At 39.7% G+C, this 23118-nt stretch overlaps 1 protein-coding gene across 1 annotated transcript; it reads left to right on the top strand.

The window, feature by feature from the left end:
* Positions 1-5645: 5645 nt before the first annotated feature.
* Positions 5646-17999, top strand: LIM2 (lens intrinsic membrane protein 2). Its single transcript, XM_056542388.1, has 5 exons — positions 5646-6898; positions 10081-10276; positions 12523-12672; positions 15518-15652; positions 17709-17999. Exons 2-5 carry the CDS (start codon positions 10102-10104, stop codon positions 17768-17770), a joined length of 522 nt encoding a protein of 173 aa, XP_056398363.1. The 5' UTR covers positions 5646-6898; positions 10081-10101; the 3' UTR covers positions 17771-17999.
* The last annotated feature ends 5119 nt before the right edge of the window (positions 18000-23118 follow it).

Here is a 23118-nt window from a genome sequence, read left to right on the forward strand (position 1 = left end):
ATGCCGGATTACTCTACTTATCTGCACTTATAATGCCATGCCGGAGTACTCTACTTGTCTGCACTTCTAATGCCATGCCGGATATCTCTACTTATCTGCACTTATAATGCCATGCCGGAGTACTCTACTTGTCTGCACTTATAATGCCATGCTGGATTACTCTACTTGCCTGCACTTATAATGCCATGCTGGATTACTATACTTGCCTGCACATACAATGCCATGCCAGATTACTCTACTTGCCTGCACTTATAATGCCATGCCGGATTACTCTACTTGCCTGCACTTATAATGCCATGTCGGATTACTCTACTTGCCTGCACTTATAATGCTATGCCGGATTACTCTACTTGCCTGCACATACAATGCCATGCCGGACTACTCTACTTGTCTGCACTTATAATGCCATGCTGGATTACTCTACTTGTCTGCATTTATAATGCCATGCCGGACTACTCTACTTGTCTGCACTTATAATGCTATGCCGGATTACTCTACTTGCCTGCACATACAATGCCATGCCGGACTACTCTACTTGCCTGCACTTATAATGCCATGCTGGATTACTCTACTTGCCTGCACTTATAATGCCATGCCGGACTACTCTACTTGTCTGCACTTATAATGCTATGCCGGATTACTCTACTTGTCTGCACATACAATGCCATGCCGGATTACTCTACTTGCCTGCACTTATAATGCCATGCTGGATTACTCTACTTGCCTGCACTTATAATGCCATGCTGGATTACTATACTTGCCTGCACATACAATGCCATGCCAGATTACTCTACTTGCCTGCACTTATAATGCCATGCCGGATTACTCTACTTGCCTGCACTTATAATGCCATGTCGGATTACTCTACTTGCCTGCACTTATAATGCTATGCCGGATTACTCTACTTGCCTGCACATACAATGCCATGCCGGACTACTCTACTTGTCTGCACTTATAATGCCATGCTGGATTACTCTACTTGTCTGCATTTATAATGCCATGCCGGACTACTCTACTTGTCTGCACTTATAATGCTATGCCGGATTACTCTACTTGTCTGCACATACAATGCCATGCCGGATTACTCTACTTGCCTGCACTTATAATGCCATGCTGGATTACTCTACTTGCCTGCACTTATAATGCTATGCCGGATTACTCTACTTGCCTGCACATACAATGCCATGCCGGACTACTCTACTTGCCTGCACTTATAATGCCATGCTGGATTACTCTACTTGCCTGCACTTATAATGCCATGCCGGACTACTCTACTTGTCTGCACTTATAATGCTATGCCGGATTACTCTACTTGTCTGCACATACAATGCCATGCCGGATTACTCTACTTGCCTGCACTTATAATGCCATGCTGGATTACTCTACTTGCCTGCACTTATAATGCCATGCTGGATTACTATACTTGCCTGCACATACAATGCCATGCCAGATTACTCTACTTGCCTGCACTTATAATGCCATGCCGGATTACTCTACTTGCCTGCACTTATAATGCCATGTCGGATTACTCTACTTGCCTGCACTTATAATGCTATGCCGGATTACTCTACTTGCCTGCACATACAATGCCATGCCGGACTACTCTACTTGTCTGCACTTATAATGCCATGCTGGATTACTCTACTTGTCTGCATTTATAATGCCATGCCGGACTACTCTACTTGTCTGCACTTATAATGCTATGCCGGATTACTCTACTTGTCTGCACATACAATGCCATGCCGGATTACTCTACTTGCCTGCACTTATAATGCCATGCTGGATTACTCTACTTGCCTGCACTTATAATGCTATGCCGGATTACTCTACTTGCCTGCACTTATAATGCCATGCTGGATTACTCTACTTGCCTGCACTTATAATGCCATGCCGGACTACTCTACTTGTCTGCACTTATAATGCTATGCCGGATTACTCTACTTGTCTGCACATACAATGCCATGCCGGATTACTCTATTTATCTGCACTTATAATGCCATGCCCGATTACTCTACTTGCCTGCACTTATAATGCCATGCCGGATTACTCTACTTTTCTGCACATATAATGCCATGCCGGATTACTCTACTTGTCTGCACTTATAATGCCATGCCGGATTACTCTACTTTTCTGCACATATAATGCCATGCCGGATTACTCTACTTGCCTGCATTTATAATGCCATGCCGGATTACTCTACTTGTCTGCACTTATAATGCCATGCCGGATTACTCTACTTGCCTGCATTTATAATGCTATGCCGGATTACTCTACTTGCCTGCATTTATAATGCCATGCCGGATTACTCTACTTGCCTGCACTTATAATACCATGCCGGATTACTCTACTTGTCTGCACTTATAATGCCATGCCGGATTACTCTACTTGTCTGCACTTATAAAAGAACTTAAGTCTGAGAAGGTCTAGGTTTCCTACCTTGCAGATAACACTGTGCCAGTAAAGCCCACTTCGGGATAACCCCCCTTCTGAATATGGTCTGCATATAGTTTTTATAGTAGTTTTTTTATTTATTTTTTTAGATATTTTGACATAGGCCTCATGTCTTCATTTTCTGTGGTTTAAAAGGTTGTTGTCCAAGATTATATAAAAACATGGCAGCTATTTTCCAAAAATATCGCCTTCCCTGTCTACAGGTTGCATGTGGTATTGTTGCTCAGCCCCATTGACTTCAATAATAGCTGTGCTGCAATACCAGACACAACCCATAGATAGGTGTGGCGCTGTTTCTGGAGCAAAGCAGCCAGCTCTTGCCCAGTCAGGCCGGATCAACAGGTTTCCCCTGATGTGTGTTTAGGGAGGTCTATTGAATGTTCCTTAAGATGTTGGATGAAGAATCAAAGCTTGTACGATGTTCCTAGTTCCAAGGGGTTGTCCCAAGAGTAAAAGTTATTACCTAACCACAGGATAGGGGAAAACTAGCTGCTTAGTGGGGGTTCGGCTGCTGGGACCCCAACTGGTCATGAGAAAAGTGGCTATTGTCCCCCTGACTGAATGGAGCGGCAACGTGCCTGCTTGGCCACTGTTCTTTTATTTTTTTTAACATAGTCAAGCAGTGTACTTGGGAGCACAATAGAAAGCGGCCAAGCACTGTACTTAGGAGCCCCATAATAAGCGGGCAAGCACTGTACTTTAGAGTCCCATAGGGAGCTGCCGACCACTGTACTTGGGAGCCCCTATAGAGAGCGTCTCAACACTGTACATGGAAGTCCCATAGAAAGCAGCCAAGCACTGTACTTGGAAATCACATAGAGGGCAGCACTGTACTTAGGAGCCCCATAGAAAGCTCTGTACTTGGGAGCCCCAGAGAGAGCGGCCAAACACTGTACTTGGGTGTCTCAGAGAGAGCGGCTGAGCACTGTACTTGGGAGCCCCATAGAGACTGTCCAAGCCTTGTACTTGGGAGCTCCAAATAAAGCAGCCGAGCACTGTACTAAGAGTTCCATTAAGTGCAACATTTATTTTTATTTTTGGCTCCAGAAAGTTAAACAGATTTGTAAATTACTTCTATAAAATTTTTTTTATCCTACCAGTACTTATCAGCTGCTGAAGTTGAGTTGTTCTTTTCAGTCTGGCCACAGTGCTCTCTGCTGACACCTCTGTTTGTCACAGGAACTGTTCATAGCAGGAGCAAATCCCCATAGCAAACCTCTCCTGCATTGGACAGCTTCTGAGACAGACAGAGGTGTCAGCAGAGAGCCCTGTTGTCAGACAGAAAAGAACAACTCAACTTTAGCAGCTGATAAGTACTGGTAGGAATAAGATTTTTTTTAATAGAAATAATTTACAAATCTGTTTAACTTTTTGGAGCCGGTCGATATGAATAAAACATTTTTTTTTATCATGGAATACCCCTTTAATAATTTCTTTGCTTGCTTTCCCTGTAGGAGGACAACTAGTCCTACTAGTTCCGAAAATAGTCTCATGTTTTGTAGGTCCCAAGTCTGTAGACCAGATCTGTTCAGATACTTTTTTTGCATGCTTTCCAAGGTTTCGGCACTTTTACACAGTCAGCTTAGAAAAGGTATTAAAGGGGTACTCCGCTGCTCAGCGTTTGGAACAAACTGTTCCCGAATGCTGGACCCGGCGTCGGGAGCTTGTGATGTTATTGCCCCGCCCCCTCATGATAGACTTGCATTGAGGGGGCGGGGCTATGATGTCACGAGCTCCTGGCTCCAGCGTTCGGAACAGTTTGTTCCAAACGCTGAGCAGCGGAGTACCCCTTTAAAAGGCACATCCATATCTATCAGACACTATCACCTTATCCTGTAGATAGGTGATAGCTTTGTATTATGGGGAATTCTTTTATACTTACACCTATGTTTTTGTCGTTGCGGAGTTCTTGTATAACAATAAATCTACATTGGTTTAGTAAATCGTTAGTACATTTTTATTATGCACAAAACATTCTAACCTTTTGTCATTGAAGGGCTGTTCTTAGTATAGGCCAGTGTTTTCCAACTAGTGTGCCTCCAGCTGTTGCAAAACAACAACCCCCAACTATCAATCCTCCATGCGATAGTATGATAAATATGTTGCACGTAAGCAAAACCAAAGCAAAAATAAATGACTTCAAAACTCACTTTCTTAAAACAACAATAATTAATGTCCTTCATAGTGTGACTATGTGTTTTTCCCACGTACTGACCACAAGATAGGAAATAGATATGAGATAGATAGATAGATATGAGATAGATAGATATGAGATAGATAGATATGAGATAGATAGATATGAGATAGATAGATATGAGATAGATAGATAGATATGAGATAGATAGATATGAGATAGATAGATAGATATGAGATAGATAGATAGATATGAGATAGATAGATAGATATGAGATAGATAGATTGATATGAGATAGATAGATAGATAAGAGATAGATAGATATGAGATAGATAGATATGAGATAGATAGATATGAGATAGATAGATATGAGATAGATAGATAGATGGATATGAAATAGATATGAGATAGATAAATAGATATTAGATAGATATGAGATAGATAGATATGAGATAGATAGATACATAAACCACAGGGTAGGCAGCACAACCACAGCAGAAGTATCCTCAGGAAAAGGGGTGCAAATGGCAAACACGCTCTCCCAGTCGCAGACCTCGTACATAGATTCCAAACATGACAAATCCAGCAGCACACCCAAGATTGTTCAGTGCAGTATAGCAGAGCTCTATCGGCCCATGTTCACAGTGCAACGTTTCATCGGTATTACACCGTCTTTATCAAGCAGGTAAAGACGGTGTAATACCGATGAAACGTTGCACTGTGAACATGGGCCGATAGAGCTCTGCTATACTGCACTGAACAATCTTGGGTGTGCTGCTGGATTTGTCATGTTTAGATAGATAGATAGATAAATAGATATATATTAGATAGATAGATAGATAGATAGATAGATAGATATGAGATAGATAGATATGAGATAGATAGATATGAGATAGATAGATAGGAGATAGATAGATATGAGATAGATAGATATGAGATAGATAGATATGAGATAGATAGATATGAGATAGATAGATATGAGATAGATAGATAGATAGATGTGAGATAAATAGATAGATATGAGATAGATATGAAATAGATAGGAGATAGATAGATATAAGATAGATATGAGATAGATAGATAGATAGATGGGAGATAAATAGATATGAGATAGATAGATATGAGATAGATAGATGGGAGATAAATAGATATGAGATAGATAGATAGATATGAGATAGATAGATAGATATGAGATAGATAAATGTGAGATAAATAGATATTAGATAGATATGAAATAGATAAGAGATAGATAGATAGGAGATAGATAAGAGATAGATATGAGATAGATAGATAAATGTGAGATAAATAGATATTCAATAGATAGATATGAGATAGATATGAGTTGATAGGGGATAGTTATTGGATAAATAGATATACATTGGATAAGGCTGGGATCTCACTATATTCGGACAGTCTTGCTGATATACATTGAGATACACATCCAGTCCCAACCACTTTAGTGGTCTGAAGAGTCTTCTAGAACCAATGTTCTGTCCATATTCTGTATTTTGTGAGACTTTTTGCAGACTGCACTTTTGAGTCCAGCAAATTAAAATAAATGTTGAGGTAATGAACTTCGTGTACACCTTCGTGTATCTAATCTCAATGTATACCAGTGAGATACAATCTGAACCCGGAGATACATAGACCAGCTGGAGCTGTGTAGATAGGATGTAGATCAGATAAGGATGTAGAATTGGTTTTAGGCAGATATGAAATTAGTGAATCTGTAAAATAGAAGGTTGATATGGAGAGGGAAAACCATAGCTTAGATATATATATATATATATAGATATATATATATATATGTTATAAATGTGATGAGGTCCCGGCCCTCCCGTGTGGACTCCAGGATCAGGACTATTTTATAGCACGTTCTTGCCCTCCGGCCGTGTGTGACACATGAAGTTCAATCCCAGGGTCCAGCTCCCCAGTCATGTGCCGACCCTGACACAAAAAAGCATCAGTCAGGCATAAAGGGGTTAACCCTGTCCGTCATTGTTCCATGGGGCCTGGTTCTCTGGAAAAAACTGTCGCCCTCATCATATCCATTCATGGTGCCAGAGTGCCAGCTAAGCACATGCCTTTATTGGGAAGCCATGGAGGGAGCAGGGGGGCATCTATTGACCCCTTTCTATCGCCCCGGAGAGGGAGGTATCCTGAGTTATAAAGATTTTACCTGCGTCAACAGAAACCATGCACAGTGCCAGGGGGCATCATGGGTTTTTTGGACTGCAGCCTAGTCTGTTTCCTTTCGACCTTGCTCGGTGTTGGAGTGAGAACTATCTGCTCTTCTAAGGACACCTCATACAGGTAAGGGGCTCAGCGCTCATATGGCCGTCATGGTCATCTGACCTGAATTATACGTTTTCATTATAATTTCCCCAATAATAACAAGAGGAGGCAAAATAACATAAAAAGACATTGCAAAAATATATAACAATATTACCCCATTGTTTGAGGTGCCATCGATACGTCCTAGGAATTCCTGTTCTTTTTCTCACCCAGCGACATCATAAACACATAGGCCGGGTCATGTGATGCCAGGGGGAGACCATTGATAGGTTCCTTTTCTTTCTTTATTGCGCTCTTTTTGAAACTTTTTGTTTTAAATAAGATCTCAGATTTGTGTATTTATTTATCTGCTTTTTGAAGATTTTCTATTTTTCAAAGAGTCCCTGTGAAATCTGCTGTTTTTCATTCAATTTCCTTTACCTTATTTTGACATAGTTTTTTTCTATCTATCTCATATATATTTATCTATCTATTTATCTCATATCTATCTATCTCATATCTATCTATCTGTCTCATATCTATCTGTCTCATATCTATCGATCTGTCTCATATCTATCTATCTCATCTATCTATCTATCTCATGTCTATCTATCTCATGTCTATCTCATATCTATCTCATATATATCTATCTCATATCTATCTATATCTATCTACTCATATCTATCTCATATCTATCTATCTCATATCTATCTCATGTCTATTTATTTATCTCATATCTATCTATCTCATATCTATCTATCTCATGTCTATCTATTTATCTCATATCTATCTGTCTCATATCTATCTATCTATCTATCTCATATCTATCTATCTATCTCATATCTATCTATCTCATATCTATCTATCTCATGTCTATCTATTTATCTCATATCTATCTGTCTCATATCTATCTGTCTCATATCTATCTATCTATCAATCTATCTATCTATCTCATCTATCTGTCTCATATCTATCTATCTAATTTCTATCTCCTATCTATCTATATATCTCCTATCTATCTATCTATTTTATTAAGGGGGATTTTATTCACATTTATTTTTTATATTTTTACACTATTTTTTAGTTCCCATAGGAGACTATTACCTGCAATCACTCAATTTCAAACAGTGAACAATGTTGTGCTATACTACAGCATTGATCAGTGTTATCAGCGCTGCCTGCACATTACTACAGGCTGCCTGCATGTTTGGAGCGCCAATTGGATGTCCCGGAGGCAGGTAGGGACCCTACATTTATCATCCCAGCTGATTAGGACCATGCAGTTTCGCCTCAGTGGTCCCGAACAGCCCACTGAGCTAAGTCAATGAATTTTGACAATCAACTTTGATTGCAGTGTCTAAAGGGTTAATGCCGGACACTGGCCTGATCCGTGATGTCAGGCATTAGCCAAGAGTCCTGGCTGCTGATAGCATCCGGGACCCACTGGGTATGGATCTTTTTCAGCCCGTGAGCGCGAATCATACAGCAGTAGCGGGCAGTGGGCGTACATGTCCTGTTTCCCTTCATCCTTGAGTTAGAAGCATTTAATGAGGCATTGCCTGTGATTTGGTCAATGTTGCTCATCTCCTCTGTATTCACAGTAGTCAAGGGAGTGTTTGGCTGCTATGGAGCCCTTGGATAGAGTGGACTCTTGTTGGTTGGTTCCATCCTTGGTTAGTTCAGTACTTTGTTGGTCTTTTCCTTGATTGGTCCCATCCTTAATTGGTCCTGTCCTTGGTTGGTCCCATTCTTGATTTGTCCTGTCCCTGGTTTGTCCTATACTTGGTTGGGCCTGTCCTTGGTTTGTCCCATCCTTGGTTTGTCCTGTCCTTGGTTGGTCCCATTCTTGGTTGAGCCTGTCCTTTGTTGGTCCCATCCTTGGTTGATCCTGTTCTTGGTTAGTTCAGTACTTAGTTGGTCCCATCCTTGATTGGTCCAATACTTGATTGGTCTGGTCCTTGGTTGGTTTCATCCTTGGTTTATCCTGTCCATGGTTGGTCCCATCCTTGGTTGAGCCTGTCCTTTGTTGGTCCCATCCTTGGTTGATCCTGTTCTTGGTTAGTTCAGTACTTAGTTGGTCCCATCCTTGATTGGTCCAATACTTGATTGGTCTGGTCCTTGGTTGGTTTCATCCTTGGTTTATGCTGTCCATGGTTGGTTCCATCTTTGGTTGGTCCCATACTTGATTAATCTCATATTTGGTAGGTCCCATCCTTGTTTGATCTCATCCTTGGTTTTTCCTCTGCTTGGTTGGTCCTGTGCTTGGTTGGTCCTGTCCCTGGTTGTTCTCATCTTTGATTGGTTCCGTCCTTGGTTGGTACCATTCTTGGTTTGTCCCGTTCTTGGTTGGTCCCATCCCTGATTTGTCCTGTCTTTAGATGATCCCATCCCTGATTGGTCCTGTCTTTAGATGATCCCATCTCTGATTGGTTCTGTCTTTGGATGGTCCCATCCCAGGTTGGTCCTGTCTTTAGTTGGTTCCATCCCTGGTTGGTCCTGTCCCTTGTTGCTGTTTGGTTGTGACTACCTGTCCCTTTTACCCTCTCCAGAATAACTGCATTGCTCGCGGAGATGGGCGGTGGGGAAGCAAACACACACTGTAAACCAATCTATGATACCTGCTATAATTCCCAAACCATATATAAATATAATTTGAGAAGGTTCCTTAAAGGGGTACTCCGGTGAAAAACAATCATTTTTTTAAGTCAACTGGTGCCAGAAAGTTAAACAGATTTGTTAATTACTTCTATATAACAATCTTAATCCTTCCAGTACTTATCAGCAGCTGTATGCTCCAGAGGAAATTCTTTTCTTTTTGAATTTCTTTCCAGTCTGACCACAGTGCTCTCTGCTGACACCTCTGTCCATGTCAGGAACTGTCTGGAGCAGGAGAGGTTTGCTATGGGGATTTTTCTCCTACTCTGGACAGTTCCTGAGACAGACAGAGGTGTCAGCAGAGAGCACTGTAGTCAGACAGAAAAGAAATTCAAAAAGAAAACAACTTCCTGTGGAGCATAACAGCAGCTGATAAGTACTGGAAGGATTAAGATTTTTCAATTGAAGTAATTTACAAATCTGTTTAACTCTCTGGCACCAGTTGATTTAAGAAAAAAAAATAGTTTTTCGCTAGAGTACCCCTTTAAATCTGTTACCTCATAGACAATGGATTATCATTCTGTATCCTAGACAAGTATATAAGACTCTCTTGTCCTCTTCTCCAGGCACCATCTTCTGCTGCCAAGATGTACAGTTTCATGGGTGGAGGCCTCTTCTGCGCCTGCGTGGGTAACATCCTCTTAGTTGTTTCCACCGCCACCGACTACTGGATGCAGTATCAACTGTCCGGGGCGTTCGCTCACCAAGGCCTGTGGAGATATTGTGTGACCGGAAAATGCTACATGCAGACGGAGAGCATCGGTATGTAGGCGCGAATCGAGGCCATGAGAACCGCACCACAAAACACTTGTGGGGGGAGCCAATATGTGCTGGTTATGAGAATGAAAACTCAACTTCAGCAGCTGATAAGTACTGGAAGGATTACAATTATTTTTTAATAGAAGTAATTTACAAATCTGTTTAACTTTCTGGAGCCAGTGGATGTGATTATATATATATATTTTTTTTTAACTGGAATACCCCTTTAAAGGGGTCCTTTTTTTTTTTTTTTTTTTTTTTAAATCATCTGGTGCCAGAAAGTTAAAAAGATTTGTAAATTACTTCTATTAAAAAATCTTAATCCTTCCTGTACTTATTAGCTGCTGAATACTACAGCGGAAATTCTTTTCTTTTTGAAACACAGATTTCTCTGCTGACATCATGAGCACAGTGCTCTCTGCTGACATCTCTGTCCATTTTAGGAACTGTCCAGAGCAGCCTATGTTTGCTAAGGGGATTTCCTTTTACTCTGGACAGTTCCTAAAATGGACAGAGATGTCAGCAGAGAGCACTGTGGTCATGATGTCAGCAGAGAGCTCTGGGTTTCAAACGGAAAAGAATTTCCACTGTTGTATTCAGAAGCTAATAAGTACAGGAAGGATTAAGATTTTTTAATAGAAGTAATTTACAAATCTGTTTAACTTTTTGGCACCAGTTGATAAAAAAAAAAAAAAAAAAAAAGAGTGCCCCTTTAAGGGTCTATTCACACGGCAGAATTTCTTCCAACGGAATTCGACCTGAAATGAAAGCCCAATACACTTCTATGGGATTCTGGACTCCCGTTGACACTTCGAAATCCAGAATCCCATAGAAGTGTATTGGGCTTTTATTTGAGCCGTAATTCTGCTACTGTAAATTCCGCCTTGTGACTAGACCCTTAAAGGGGTTATCCAGTTAAAAACAATTTTTTTCATATCAACTGGCTCCAGAATGTTAAACAGATTTGTAAATTACTTCTATTAAAAAATCTTAATCCTTCTAGCTGCTGAAGTTGAGTTGTTCTTTTCAGTCTGACCACAGTGCTCTCTTCTGACACCTCTGTCTGGGTCAGGAACTGTCCAGAGCAGGAGAGGTTTGCTATGGGGATTTACTTCTACTCTGGACAGTTCCTGACAGGGACAGAGATGTCAGCAGAGAGCACTGTGGTCAGACAGAAAAGAACAACTCGACTTCAGCAGCTAATAAGTACTGGAAGGGTTAAGGGGATACTTTATGGGGAAAATTTTTTTTTTCAAATCAACTGGTACCAGAAAGTTATACAGATTTGTAAATTACTTCTATTTAAAAATCTTAATCCTTCCAGTACTTATCAGCTGCTGTATGCTCCACAGGAAGTTGTGTAGTTCTTTTCAGTCTGACCACAGTGCTCTCCGCTGACACCTCTGTCCATGTCAGGAACTGTCCAGAGCAGGAGAGGTTTGCTATGGCGATTTGCTTCTACTCTGGACAGTTCCTGACATGGACAGAGGTGGCAGCAGAGAGCACTGTGGTCAGACAGAAAATAATTACACAACTTCAACAGCTGATGGTGATGATTGTAGAAAACATAGTGTTCAATTTTCTAAAACAAAATTTTACCAAAATGTTATCTATTTAAAGGGGTACTCTGGTGAATTTTTTTCTTCTTCAAATCATCTGCTGCCAGAACAGTAAACAGATTTGTAAATTACTTCTATTAAAAATTCTTAATCCTTCCAGTACTTATCAGCTGCTGTATGTTCCAGAGGAAGTTGTGTAGTTCTTTCCAGTCTGACACAGTGCTCTCTGCTGACACCTCTGTCCAAGTCATTAGCAGGATAGGTTTGCTATGGGGATTGGCTCCTACCCAGGACAGTTCCTGAGACGGACAGAGGTGTCAACAGAGAGCACTGTGGTCAGACTTGAAAGAACTACACAACTTCCTGTGAAGCATACAGCAGCTGATAAGTACTGGACGGATTAAGATTTTTTAATAGAAGTAATTTACAAATCTGTTTAACTTTCTGGGGCCAGTTGATATGGAAAAAAAAAAGTTTTTCACTGGAGTACCCCTTTAAACCTAGTAAAATCCACTCCGTCTCATCAGATGTAATGTATGCTGTTCTTCCCTTTGCTTTACACTGCAGTTCTGCTTTTCAGGCTTCACTATTTGAGCACAAGTGTCCCCCGACCCCTGGTTGTAGTGTACGGGGTACAGGTGTCCCATATACAGTGCAGGGCTGAGTGTTTTCCATCTTTCCCTCTTGCAGCATATTGGAACGCCACCAGAGCCTTCATGATCCTGTCCACATTGTCCTGTTTCGCTGGGATCATCGCTGGGATCTTGTCCTTTGCTCATTTCTCTACTTTCCAGAGATTTAACCGATCATTTGCTGCAGGCATCATGTTCTTCATCTCCAGTGAGTAATAATGTCCACTCCGCCCCCATATAAAGCCTAGTACAGAGAAACCCCTCTGATTAATTCAGCTCTGTGGGGGGCAGTATTATAGTAGTTATATTCTTGTATATAGGAGACAGTATTATAGTAGTTATATTCTTGTATATAGGAGCAGTATTATAGTAGTTATATTCTTGTATATAGGAGCAGTATTATAGTAGTTATATTCTTGTATATAGGAGCAGTATTATAGTAGTTATATTCTTGTATATAGGAGCAGTATTATAGTAGTTATATTCTTGTATATAGGGGCAGTATTATAGTAGTTATATTCTTGTATATAGGAGGCAGTATTATAGTAGTTATATTCTTGTATATAGGAGCAGTATTATAGTAGTTATATTCTTGTATATAGGGGCAGTATTATAGTAGTTATATTCTTGTATATAGGAGACAGTATTATAATAGTTATATTCTTGTATTTAGGAGCAGTATTATAGTAGTTATATTCTTGTATATAGGAGCAGTATTATAGTAGTTATATTCTTGTATATAGGAGGCAGTATTATAGTAGTTATATTCTTGTATATAGGAGCAGTATTATAGTAGTTATATTCTTATATATAGGAGCAGTATTATAGTAGTTATATTCTTGTATATAGGAGCAGTATTATAGTAGTTATATTCTTGTATATAGGAGCAGTATTATAGTAGTTATATTCTTGTATATAGGAGCAGTATTGTAGTAGTTATATTCTTGTATATAGGAGCAGTATTATAGTAGTTATATTCTTGTATGTAGGAGCAGTATTATAGTAGTTATATTCTTGTATATAGGAGCAGTATTATAGTAGTTATATTCTTGTATATAGGAGCAGTATTGTAGTAGTTATATTCTTGTATATAGGAGCAGTATTATAGTAGTTATATTCTTGTATATAGGAGCAGTATTATAGTAGTTATATTCTTGTATATAGGGGGCAGTATTATAGTAGTTATATTCTTGTATATAGGAGACAGTATTATAGTAGTTATATTCTTGTATATAGGAGCAGTATTATAGTAGTTATATTCTTGTATATAGGAGCAGTATTATAGTAGTTATATTCTTGTATATAGGAGGCAGTATTATAGTAGTTATATTCTTGTATATAGGAGCAGTATTATAGTAGTTATATTCTTGTATATAGGGGCAGTATTATAGTAGTTATATTCTTGTATATAGGAGCAGTATTATAGTAGTTATATTCTTGTATATAGGAGCAGTATTATAGTAGTTATATTGTTGTATATAGGAGCAGTATTATAGTAGTTATATTCTTGTATATAGGAGCAGTATTATAGTAGTTATATTCTTATATATAGGAGCAGTATTATAGTAGTTATATTCTTGTATACAGGAGCAGTATTATAGTAGTTATATTCTTGTATACAGGAGCAGTATTGTAGTAGTTATATTCTTGTATATAGGAGCAGTATTGTAGTAGTTATATTCTTGTATACAGGGTGCGCCATTTATGTGGATACACCTTAATAAAATGGGAATGGTTGGTGATATTAACTTCCTGTTTGTGGCACATTAGTATATGTGAGGGGGGGAAACTTTTCAAGATGGGTGGTGACCATGGCGGACATTTTGAAGTCGGCCATTTTGAATCCAACTTTTGTTTTTTCAATAGGAAGAGGGTCATGTGACACATCAAACTTATTGAGAATTTCACAAGAAAAACAATGATGTTATTGGTTTTAACGTAACTTTATTCTTTCATGAGTTATTTACAAGTTTCTGACCACTTATAAAATGTGTTCAATGTGCTGCTCATTGTGTTGGATTGTCAATGCAGCCCTCTTCTCTATATACTGCTATATACTACTATATACACCGCAGGAGAAATGCTAGCACAGGCTTCCAGTATCCGTATACACTGCTATATACTACTATATACACCGCAGGAGAAATGCAAGCACAGGCTTCCAGTATCCGTATACACTGCTATATACTACTATATACACACCGCAGGAGAAATGCTAGCACAGGCTTCCAGTATCCGTATACTCTGCTATATACTACTATATACACCGCAGGAGAAATGCTAGCACAGGCTTCCAGTATCCGTATACACTGCTATATACTACTATATACACCGCAGGAGAAATGCTAGCACAGGCTTCCAGTATCCGTATACACTGCTATATACTACTATATACACCGCAGGAGAAATGCTAGCACAGGCCTCCAGTATCCATATACACTGCTATATACTACTATATACACCGCAGGAGAAATGCTAGCACAGGCTTCCAGTATCTGTATACACTGCTATATACTACTATATACACCGCAGGAGAAATGCTAGCACAGGCTTCCAGTATCCGTATACTCTGCTATATACTACTTTATACACCGCAGGAGAAATGCTAGCACAGGCTTCCAGTATCCGTATACACTGCTATATACTACTATATACACCGCAGGAGAAATGCTAGCACAGGCTTCCAGTATCCATAGTTTCAGGTGCTGCACATCTCGTGGTATATGGGGTACAAAGATAGTGGGGCCATTCTTCATCAATGGAAGCCTCAAGGCCACTGGATATGCGAAATTTCTACATGATGATGTGTTTCCCTCTTTATGCACTGAAGCTGCACGTTCCCTGAGTTTTTCCAGCAAGATGGTGACCACCACATTATGGGTGTCAGGTCCGAGCATTCCTAGATGAACAGTTTCCTGGACAGTGGATTGGTCGTCGTGTTGAATGGTCCCCAAGGTCTCCCGATCTGACCCCCTTAGACTTTTATCTTGTTATAGTCATGTTCATGGCAGTTTTATGGTTGTTTTTATTTTTCATTGTCTTTATGTACACAGCTCTCTTCGTGCTACTGGCGATGGCGATTTACACCGGAGTAACAGTTAATTTCCTGGGCAAGCGATTCGGTGACTGGCGTTTCTCCTGGTCCTACATCTTGGGCTGGGTAGCGTTGCTTATGACCTTCTTTGCAGGTAACATGCAAGAATCTGATTTGATATGTTTTAGTCTAGACCAGTGTTTTCCAACCAGGGTGTCTCCAGCTCCTGCAAAACTACAACTCCCAGCATGCCCGGAAGTTGTAGTTATGCATCAGCTGGAGGTACCTTGGCTGGGAAACACTCTTCTAGACTAATGATTTGCAACCTGTGGCTTACTAGACTAAACTATGTAGCATGTCAGACTCTGAATGCAAACAGGAACATTTCTATTCCCTGACAGCAAGCAGATATATTGGGGGGGGGGGGGGGGGGGGGATTTAAAGGGGTTATCCAGTAAAAAAAAAAAAAAAACAGATGTGTAAATGACTTCTATTAAAAAAATCTTAATCCTTCCAGTACTTATCAGCTGCTGAAGTTGAGTTGTTCTTTTCTGTCTGACCACAGTGCCCTCTGCTGTCACCTCTGACAAATCTGTTTAACCTTCTGGAGCCAGTTGATATGAAATTATTTTTTTTTTAAACTGAAATACCCCTTTAACCCCCCGGTTCCGGCGGCTATTAACGTCCGGGACCCGCAGCTAATACAGGACATCACCGATCGCGTTGATGCCTTGTATTAATCCTTCAGACGCGGCGATCAAAGCTGACCGCCGCGTCTGAAGCGAAAGTGAAAGTATCCTGGCTGCTCAGTCGGGCTGTTCGGGACCGCCGCAGTGAAATCGCGGCGTCCCGTAGAGCTTACAGGACACCGGGAGGGACCTTACCTGCCTCCTCGGTGTCCGATCGACGAATGACTGCTCCGTGCTTGAGATCCAGGCAGGAGAAGTCAAGCTCCGATAACACTGATCACAGGCGTGTTAATACACCCCAGTGATCAGCATAGGAGATCAGTGTGTGCAGTGTTATAGGTCCCTATGGGATGACAATGATCAGTGTGTGCAGTGTTATAGGTCCCTACGGGATAACAATGATCAGTGTGTGCGGTGTTATAGGTCCCTATGGGATAACAATGATCAGTGTGTGCGGTGTTATAGGTCCCTATGGGATAACAATGATCAGTGTGTGCAGTGTTATAGGTCCCTGTGGGATAACAATGATCAGTGTGTGCAGTGTTATAGGTCCCTATGGGATAACAATGATCAGTGTGTGCAGTGTTATAGGTCCCTATGGGAGCTATAACACTGTAAAAAAAGTGAATAAAGATGATTTAACACCTTCCCTAATAAAAGTTTGAATCACCCCCCTTTTCCCATAAAAATAAATAAAAAGTGTAAATAAAACTAAACATATGTGGTATCGCCGCATGTGTAAATGTCCGAACTATAAAAATATATCGTTAATTAAACCGCACGGTCAATGGCGTACGCGCAAAAAAAATTCCAAAGTCCAAAAAAGCATATTTTTGGTAACTTTTTAGACCATTAAAAAATGAATAAAAAGTGATCAAAAAGTCCGATCTAAACAAACATCATATCGATAAAAACTTCAGATCACGGCGCAATCAATGAGCCCTCATACCGCCCTGTACGTGGAAAAATAAAAACGTTATAGGGGTCAGAAGATGACATTTTTAAGTGCATACATTTTCCTGCTTGTAGTTATGATTTTTTCCAGAAGTGCGACAAAATCACCTATATAAGTAGGGGATCATTGTAACCGTATGGACCTACAGAATAATGATAAGGTGTAATTTTTACCGAAATATGCACTGCGTAGAAACGGAAGCCCCCAAAAGTTACAAAATTGCGTATTTTTTCTTCTATTTTGTCGCACAATGATTTTTTTTTCCCTTTCGCCGTGGATTTTTGGGTAAAATGACTAATGTCACTGCAAAGTAGAATTGGTGACGCAAAAAATAAGCCATAATATGGATTTTTAGGTGGAAAATTGAAAGCGTTATGATTTTTAAAAGCTAAGGAGGAAAAAACGAAAATGCAAAAACTGAAAAACCCTGAGTCCTTAAAGGGGTTAATCATGTGGTGATAATAGGATTTCATTCACTTTATACGTATATATGAGCCGCGCAATGTTTGCAGCCCCCCCCCCCCCCCTCCCCGCTCATTGATGTCTTTTGCCTTCTGTTTTCGCAGGGATATTTTACATGTGCGCCTACCGAATGCACGAATGTCGGAGAGTCACCGGACCTCGCTAAAAAAATGGCCGGACTAGGGATAAAGACAATTCCGTGGAATAGAGTTCAGCCAGATTCTCCGCGCCTTCCAGAACAATGACAAGACGGTGACAAGACTCTGAATACGCTGGACACCACACAACCATATACATATATATATATATATACACACAGGACCCGATCCGCAGCACTGGGGTTCATATACTTTAAAGGGATTGTCCAGGAATAGAGAACCAGAGCTGATTTCTTCAAAAAATAGCACCACCCCTGTCCTCAGGCTGTGTGTGGTATTACAACCTGGCTCCATTCACCTCAATGTAACTGAGCTGTAATACCACACACAACCTGAAGACAGGGGTGGCGCTGTGTTTAAAAAAAAAAAAGAAATCAGCTCAGTTTTCCTTATCCTGGATAGCCCCTTTAATGAGCATTTCCTCTATTATATTACCTGTCCATCGAATACTCAACTTTTCCTTAATTTTGTCTGTTTCCCGGAAAGCTGGATGACAAACAGTCCAGTCTTTACACTCCCATAGAGGTCGTCACTTAGCTTTTCTAGTTTGCTGAATGGCACACTGGTCTAGTTTCGCTGGAATACATTCCTATTACTTGACCGTTTTGTTCTTCAGGGCTCTGGCAAAGCTGGGTGACAACTTTTTTATGGAAACTGTAAGTTTGTTAAATATTTTATTCAGCTGTTTCTTTGCTATCTTTCTTACTGGGAATGGCAGACGGTATAGCCCTTACACCTAAGGGTTGTTACACAGCTTTACTAGCCTCCTGATAAGTCTCCAGTTCTCCCATTAAAGGGGTTATCCAAGATTTTTAAAAAAAACCTTGCTGCTTTCTTTCACAAACAGTGCCCCTCTTGTCCTCAGGTTGTGTGTGGTACTGCAGCTCACTTCATTTGACGTGAAAGGATCTGAGTTGTAATACCTCAGACAACCTAGGTGTGGTGCTGTTTATGGAAGAAAGCAGCTATGTTTTTTTTAAAATGCCCCTTTGTTCTAAGAAAGCTGGGTGACGGGAAAGGCTGTCAGTATGTAATATAATTAATTCAGCAGTTTTTTTGTTATCTCGGCTTCTGGGACAGTTGGGTCGCCTGGCGTAATTAGTCTCCTACATGGCAAACCTCTAGGAAAGCTGGGTGACCCCCAGTTTATTGCCAATTCCGGATCAGGATTTAGAAACAATATGGCCGCCAGTACAGCTCTATTAAGAGTTTCCACCCACCTTTTTCTAGACTTCTGAAGGGAAATCTATGAAGCATTATGGCAGTGTTTCCCAACCAGGGTGCCTCCAGCTGTTGCAAAACTACAACTCCCAGCATGCCCGGACAGCCAACGGCTGTCCGGGCATGCTGGGAGTTGTAGTTTTTCATCAGTTAGAGGCACCCTGGTTGGGAAACACTACATTATGGGGAAGCAACGTCATTTTGCTTAAAGGGACCAACCTGTCACCATTCAGCAGGATCCCCCACCCCTGTGACTACTTACCCAGATCCCGGCGGGTTTTTCACACTACGAAGCGCCCGAGCCTTAGAGAGCAAATCACAGTATGTCAGGATCCTGCACCCTGCACATGTTTCACGCTGCCTGTAGTTTGGGAAGCATGAAACAGGTTGACTTGCCATTCAGTTATCTGGGAAAGCTAGATGACAATCCCAAACTAGGGAACTGTAAACACTGACATATTGCTTTCCACCCAGCTTTTCCAGAAATATATCTTAATTTATAAATTTAGAAACCGCTGAATATAATTTTTAAAAGCCAGATGAAGACAACCCAGATTTTTGTTCTTTTTTTTTTATTCTTTTTTTTTTGGGGGGGGGGGGGAGGGGGGGGGGATAAATCCTGTTGAGGATGAATTGTGTATAATTTGCTCTTTTTTGCTGGTGCAGATCATTTACTGGTGTGAATCTTCGCTGTTTGACATGAGATCTTCAGCATGAAAATAAACCATCTCCAACCAGGGGCGGCCATTGATTTCATTGAGCACTGGGTCCCGACTTGTTTCTCTTAAAACTGCTTTTCTCATCATGGCCACCATTGGAGTCAATTTAAAGGGGAAAAAAATTTAAAATGAACTGGTGCCAGAAAGTTAAACAGATTTGTAAATTATTATAAACAAAATGGAGAGGCTCCTGTCTATCTGACAATCACCGAGGACCCGAGCAACCCAACATACACCTATACCCACGGTGTATAAAAAATAGGATCAATATGGAAGAAATAATAAATGGGGCTCAAGGGTCAAAGATATCTAGTTTAATTAATAAGTATTTATTAATATAAAATGTAAAAAAGAAACCAAATAGGGATGTACAGGGCCCTTGTACCTCCCTAATTAATTACATAACAATAAAATATAATAATCCCAATATAAAAAACTAATAACAACTATAAAATTGATATGCAATTTGAGCCTGTAATATCAGTATAAAGATATAAAGATCTCCTGATCTTGAGGAACAGCACAATATAAATGTTCATTCAAAAAACACTTGTTTCCGGAGATCTTCAATATAGAAAATATAGTAAAATGTATCCGCTTGTGAGTAATCAATTGATGCGGTAGTGCTGTATCCGTCCAAATCTTGGCAACTAATTACACCAACTCAGTGATACAATGTGGCACTTTGTGAACAGTGGACAATCATTCAAAATCACTCTTTAAGTATTTCTGCGTATGACATACATCAAAGAAGCCAGTTGGTAGTACATTGCATATAATGCTCACCACTCCGAAATGTCACGGATCTCCCTTTGATATGGTTCTGGGGGCCGGCTGTCAAGCGTTGTATGGCCGGTGCCTTGCCTCTATCAGGGATCGTGCTGCTGGAGTCTCGGCCAACTCCTAAGCTCGCAGCACTCGGTGGTGGGCACCGTTTGGGGGACTGCAGCGCTGTCAAGCGGAGTCCCTTGATCTGGTCAACTTGAAATGATGGTGGTCTGTAGACCTCAAGTCCTTATTGCAGATGGTCCAATTGGCTTCTCACTGGTAATTTTTATATTCGATAAGCAGAGTGAATAACCCGGCGGCGTTCCTCGTGCAAAGTTCGCGCGCTCGGGAGATGGTTCACTGTGATGAATGCCTTGGATTTGGCGAATGATTGCTTATTCTCTCAGAAGAGTATTCTTTAATAACAGGCTCAATATCGCAATGTCTGAATTGCTGGACGCGTTTCAAAACCTTCCTCGGTTTTTTCTTCAGCAGCGGAACGTGTGAATTACAACAAACTAATGGTTTATATATCATTAAATCACGCCCCTTCCTAATGACCTAACTGATGACCTCACATCCTGAACAAAAAATCTATTAATTACCATTGTGGACACTATCCAAATATAAAAAGAAAAAGTAAATAGATAAACACTATTTAAGCTCATCTGTGAACATATCAACATTTTTATACAAACTATATAACATCAGAATTTATATATACTACATATATAATTAAAAGACATAAAGGAAACAAAGGAGAAAAGCTGTTAATACTATTCAATACCAGTAAGATACTGGAACTGACACTGAAATAACATAATATCTAATTATGGAAAGGGAATAATATATATGTAAACGAATATGTATAAAAAATGTATAAAAAATATATATATAAAATGCAAATAAAAATCAAATATACGATAATAAAAAATAATGTAAATATGTAAAACATATATGTATATCCATATATATACACGGAAAAATATTCAAAAATAATAAAAATAAAAATAAACATAAAATAAAATGATACATGTAAAAATAACGATAAATAAAAATAATAATAATAATAATAATAAAAATAAAATTAGAAATATGAATATGGAAAATAAATATCACGGACTAACGGGCATCCCTAAATAGTATAATGTAAATATGGTAGCAAAATGGGACATCTACAGACTCAAAGGTATATGTTACTAGTACATGCAGATATGGAACTCCCAGCTTTCTCTGTGGTAGGGTTGAGAAGGGCCCGACGAAGGGTCTGTCGGAGTACTGGGAAACAGTCAAACGCCGACAGACCGTCCAAAGGGCCCATCCTCACTTTCAATCCAAAAAACCAAATATTTCTAGATCACTGTTCAGACCTCTAGGAGCCAAGGTGCCGAATTCGAAGATTTTCCTCGATTCGGCTCTTGACATTTTATTAATAAAATTACCCCCCCTCCAATCATGTTGAATTTGTTGTATGGCCATATATTTAAGGTTATTTGGATTCCCCTGATGATACTGTTTGAAATGTGCAGAAAGGGGGTGTTTCTCATTTTGTTTCTTAATATTATAACGATGTTCCAATATTCGGGTTTTGAGTGCCCGTGATGTGCGTCCCACATATTGTTTCTTGCACGGGCACTCAATTATATAGATAACCCCCTTACTTGCACAATTCAAAAATTCGTTAATCTTGAAAACAAAATCATTTGAAAAAGATTTCACTGATAAAGTACGTTTGTCAAATTTAGTTGCTTTACAACTGGGGCATTGGCCACATCTAAAAAAACCTTTGAGGTCTATAATTGTGGAAGATGCTTTTGTGTGCGAAATTTCTGCTCGAACAGTAGGTGCAACTTTAATGTTCAAATTAGCTGCTTTTGTGTAAATGATTGGGGGTTTGGGTGGAAGGATATCCCCCAACACTTTATCTTGTTGTAATATTGGCCAATATTTAGTAATGATGCTTTCAATTTTTTTATATTTGGTATTGAAGGGTATGATCAATTTGGATTGTTCTAACTCATTTATGGATCTTGGAATGGAATTTTTGGGAATAAAAAATGTAGATCTATCCACCTTACGTACTTTCTCTAACGATTGCTGGATATTAGTCAAGGGGTAATCTTTTTCTAAAAATTGGTTGGTGAGAGTAATGGCTTCTGCTTCAAATTGTTCGTAATTGTACACATAACGAACAATTTGAAGCAGAAGCCATTACTCTCACCAACCAATTTTTAGAAAAAGATTACCCCTTGACTAATATCCAGCAATCGTTAGAGAAAGTACGTAAGGTGGATAGATCTACATTTTTTATTCCCAAAAATTCCATTCCAAGATCCATAAATGAGTTAGAACAATCCAAATTGATCATACCCTTCAATACCAAATATAAAAAAATTGAAAGCATCATTACTAAATATTGGCCAATATTACAACAAGATAAAGTGTTGGGGGATATCCTTCCACCCAAACCCCCAATCATTTACACAAAAGCAGCTAATTTGAACATTAAAGTTGCACCTACTGTTCGAGCAGAAATTTCGCACACAAAAGCATCTTCCACAATTATAGACCTCAAAGGTTTTTTTAGATGTGGCCAATGCCCCAGTTGTAAAGCAACTAAATTTGACAAACGTACTTTATCAGTGAAA

This window comes from Hyla sarda, chromosome 10 (genome assembly GCF_029499605.1).
Source record: "Hyla sarda isolate aHylSar1 chromosome 10, aHylSar1.hap1, whole genome shotgun sequence".
NCBI lineage: Eukaryota > Metazoa > Chordata > Amphibia > Anura > Hylidae > Hyla > Hyla sarda.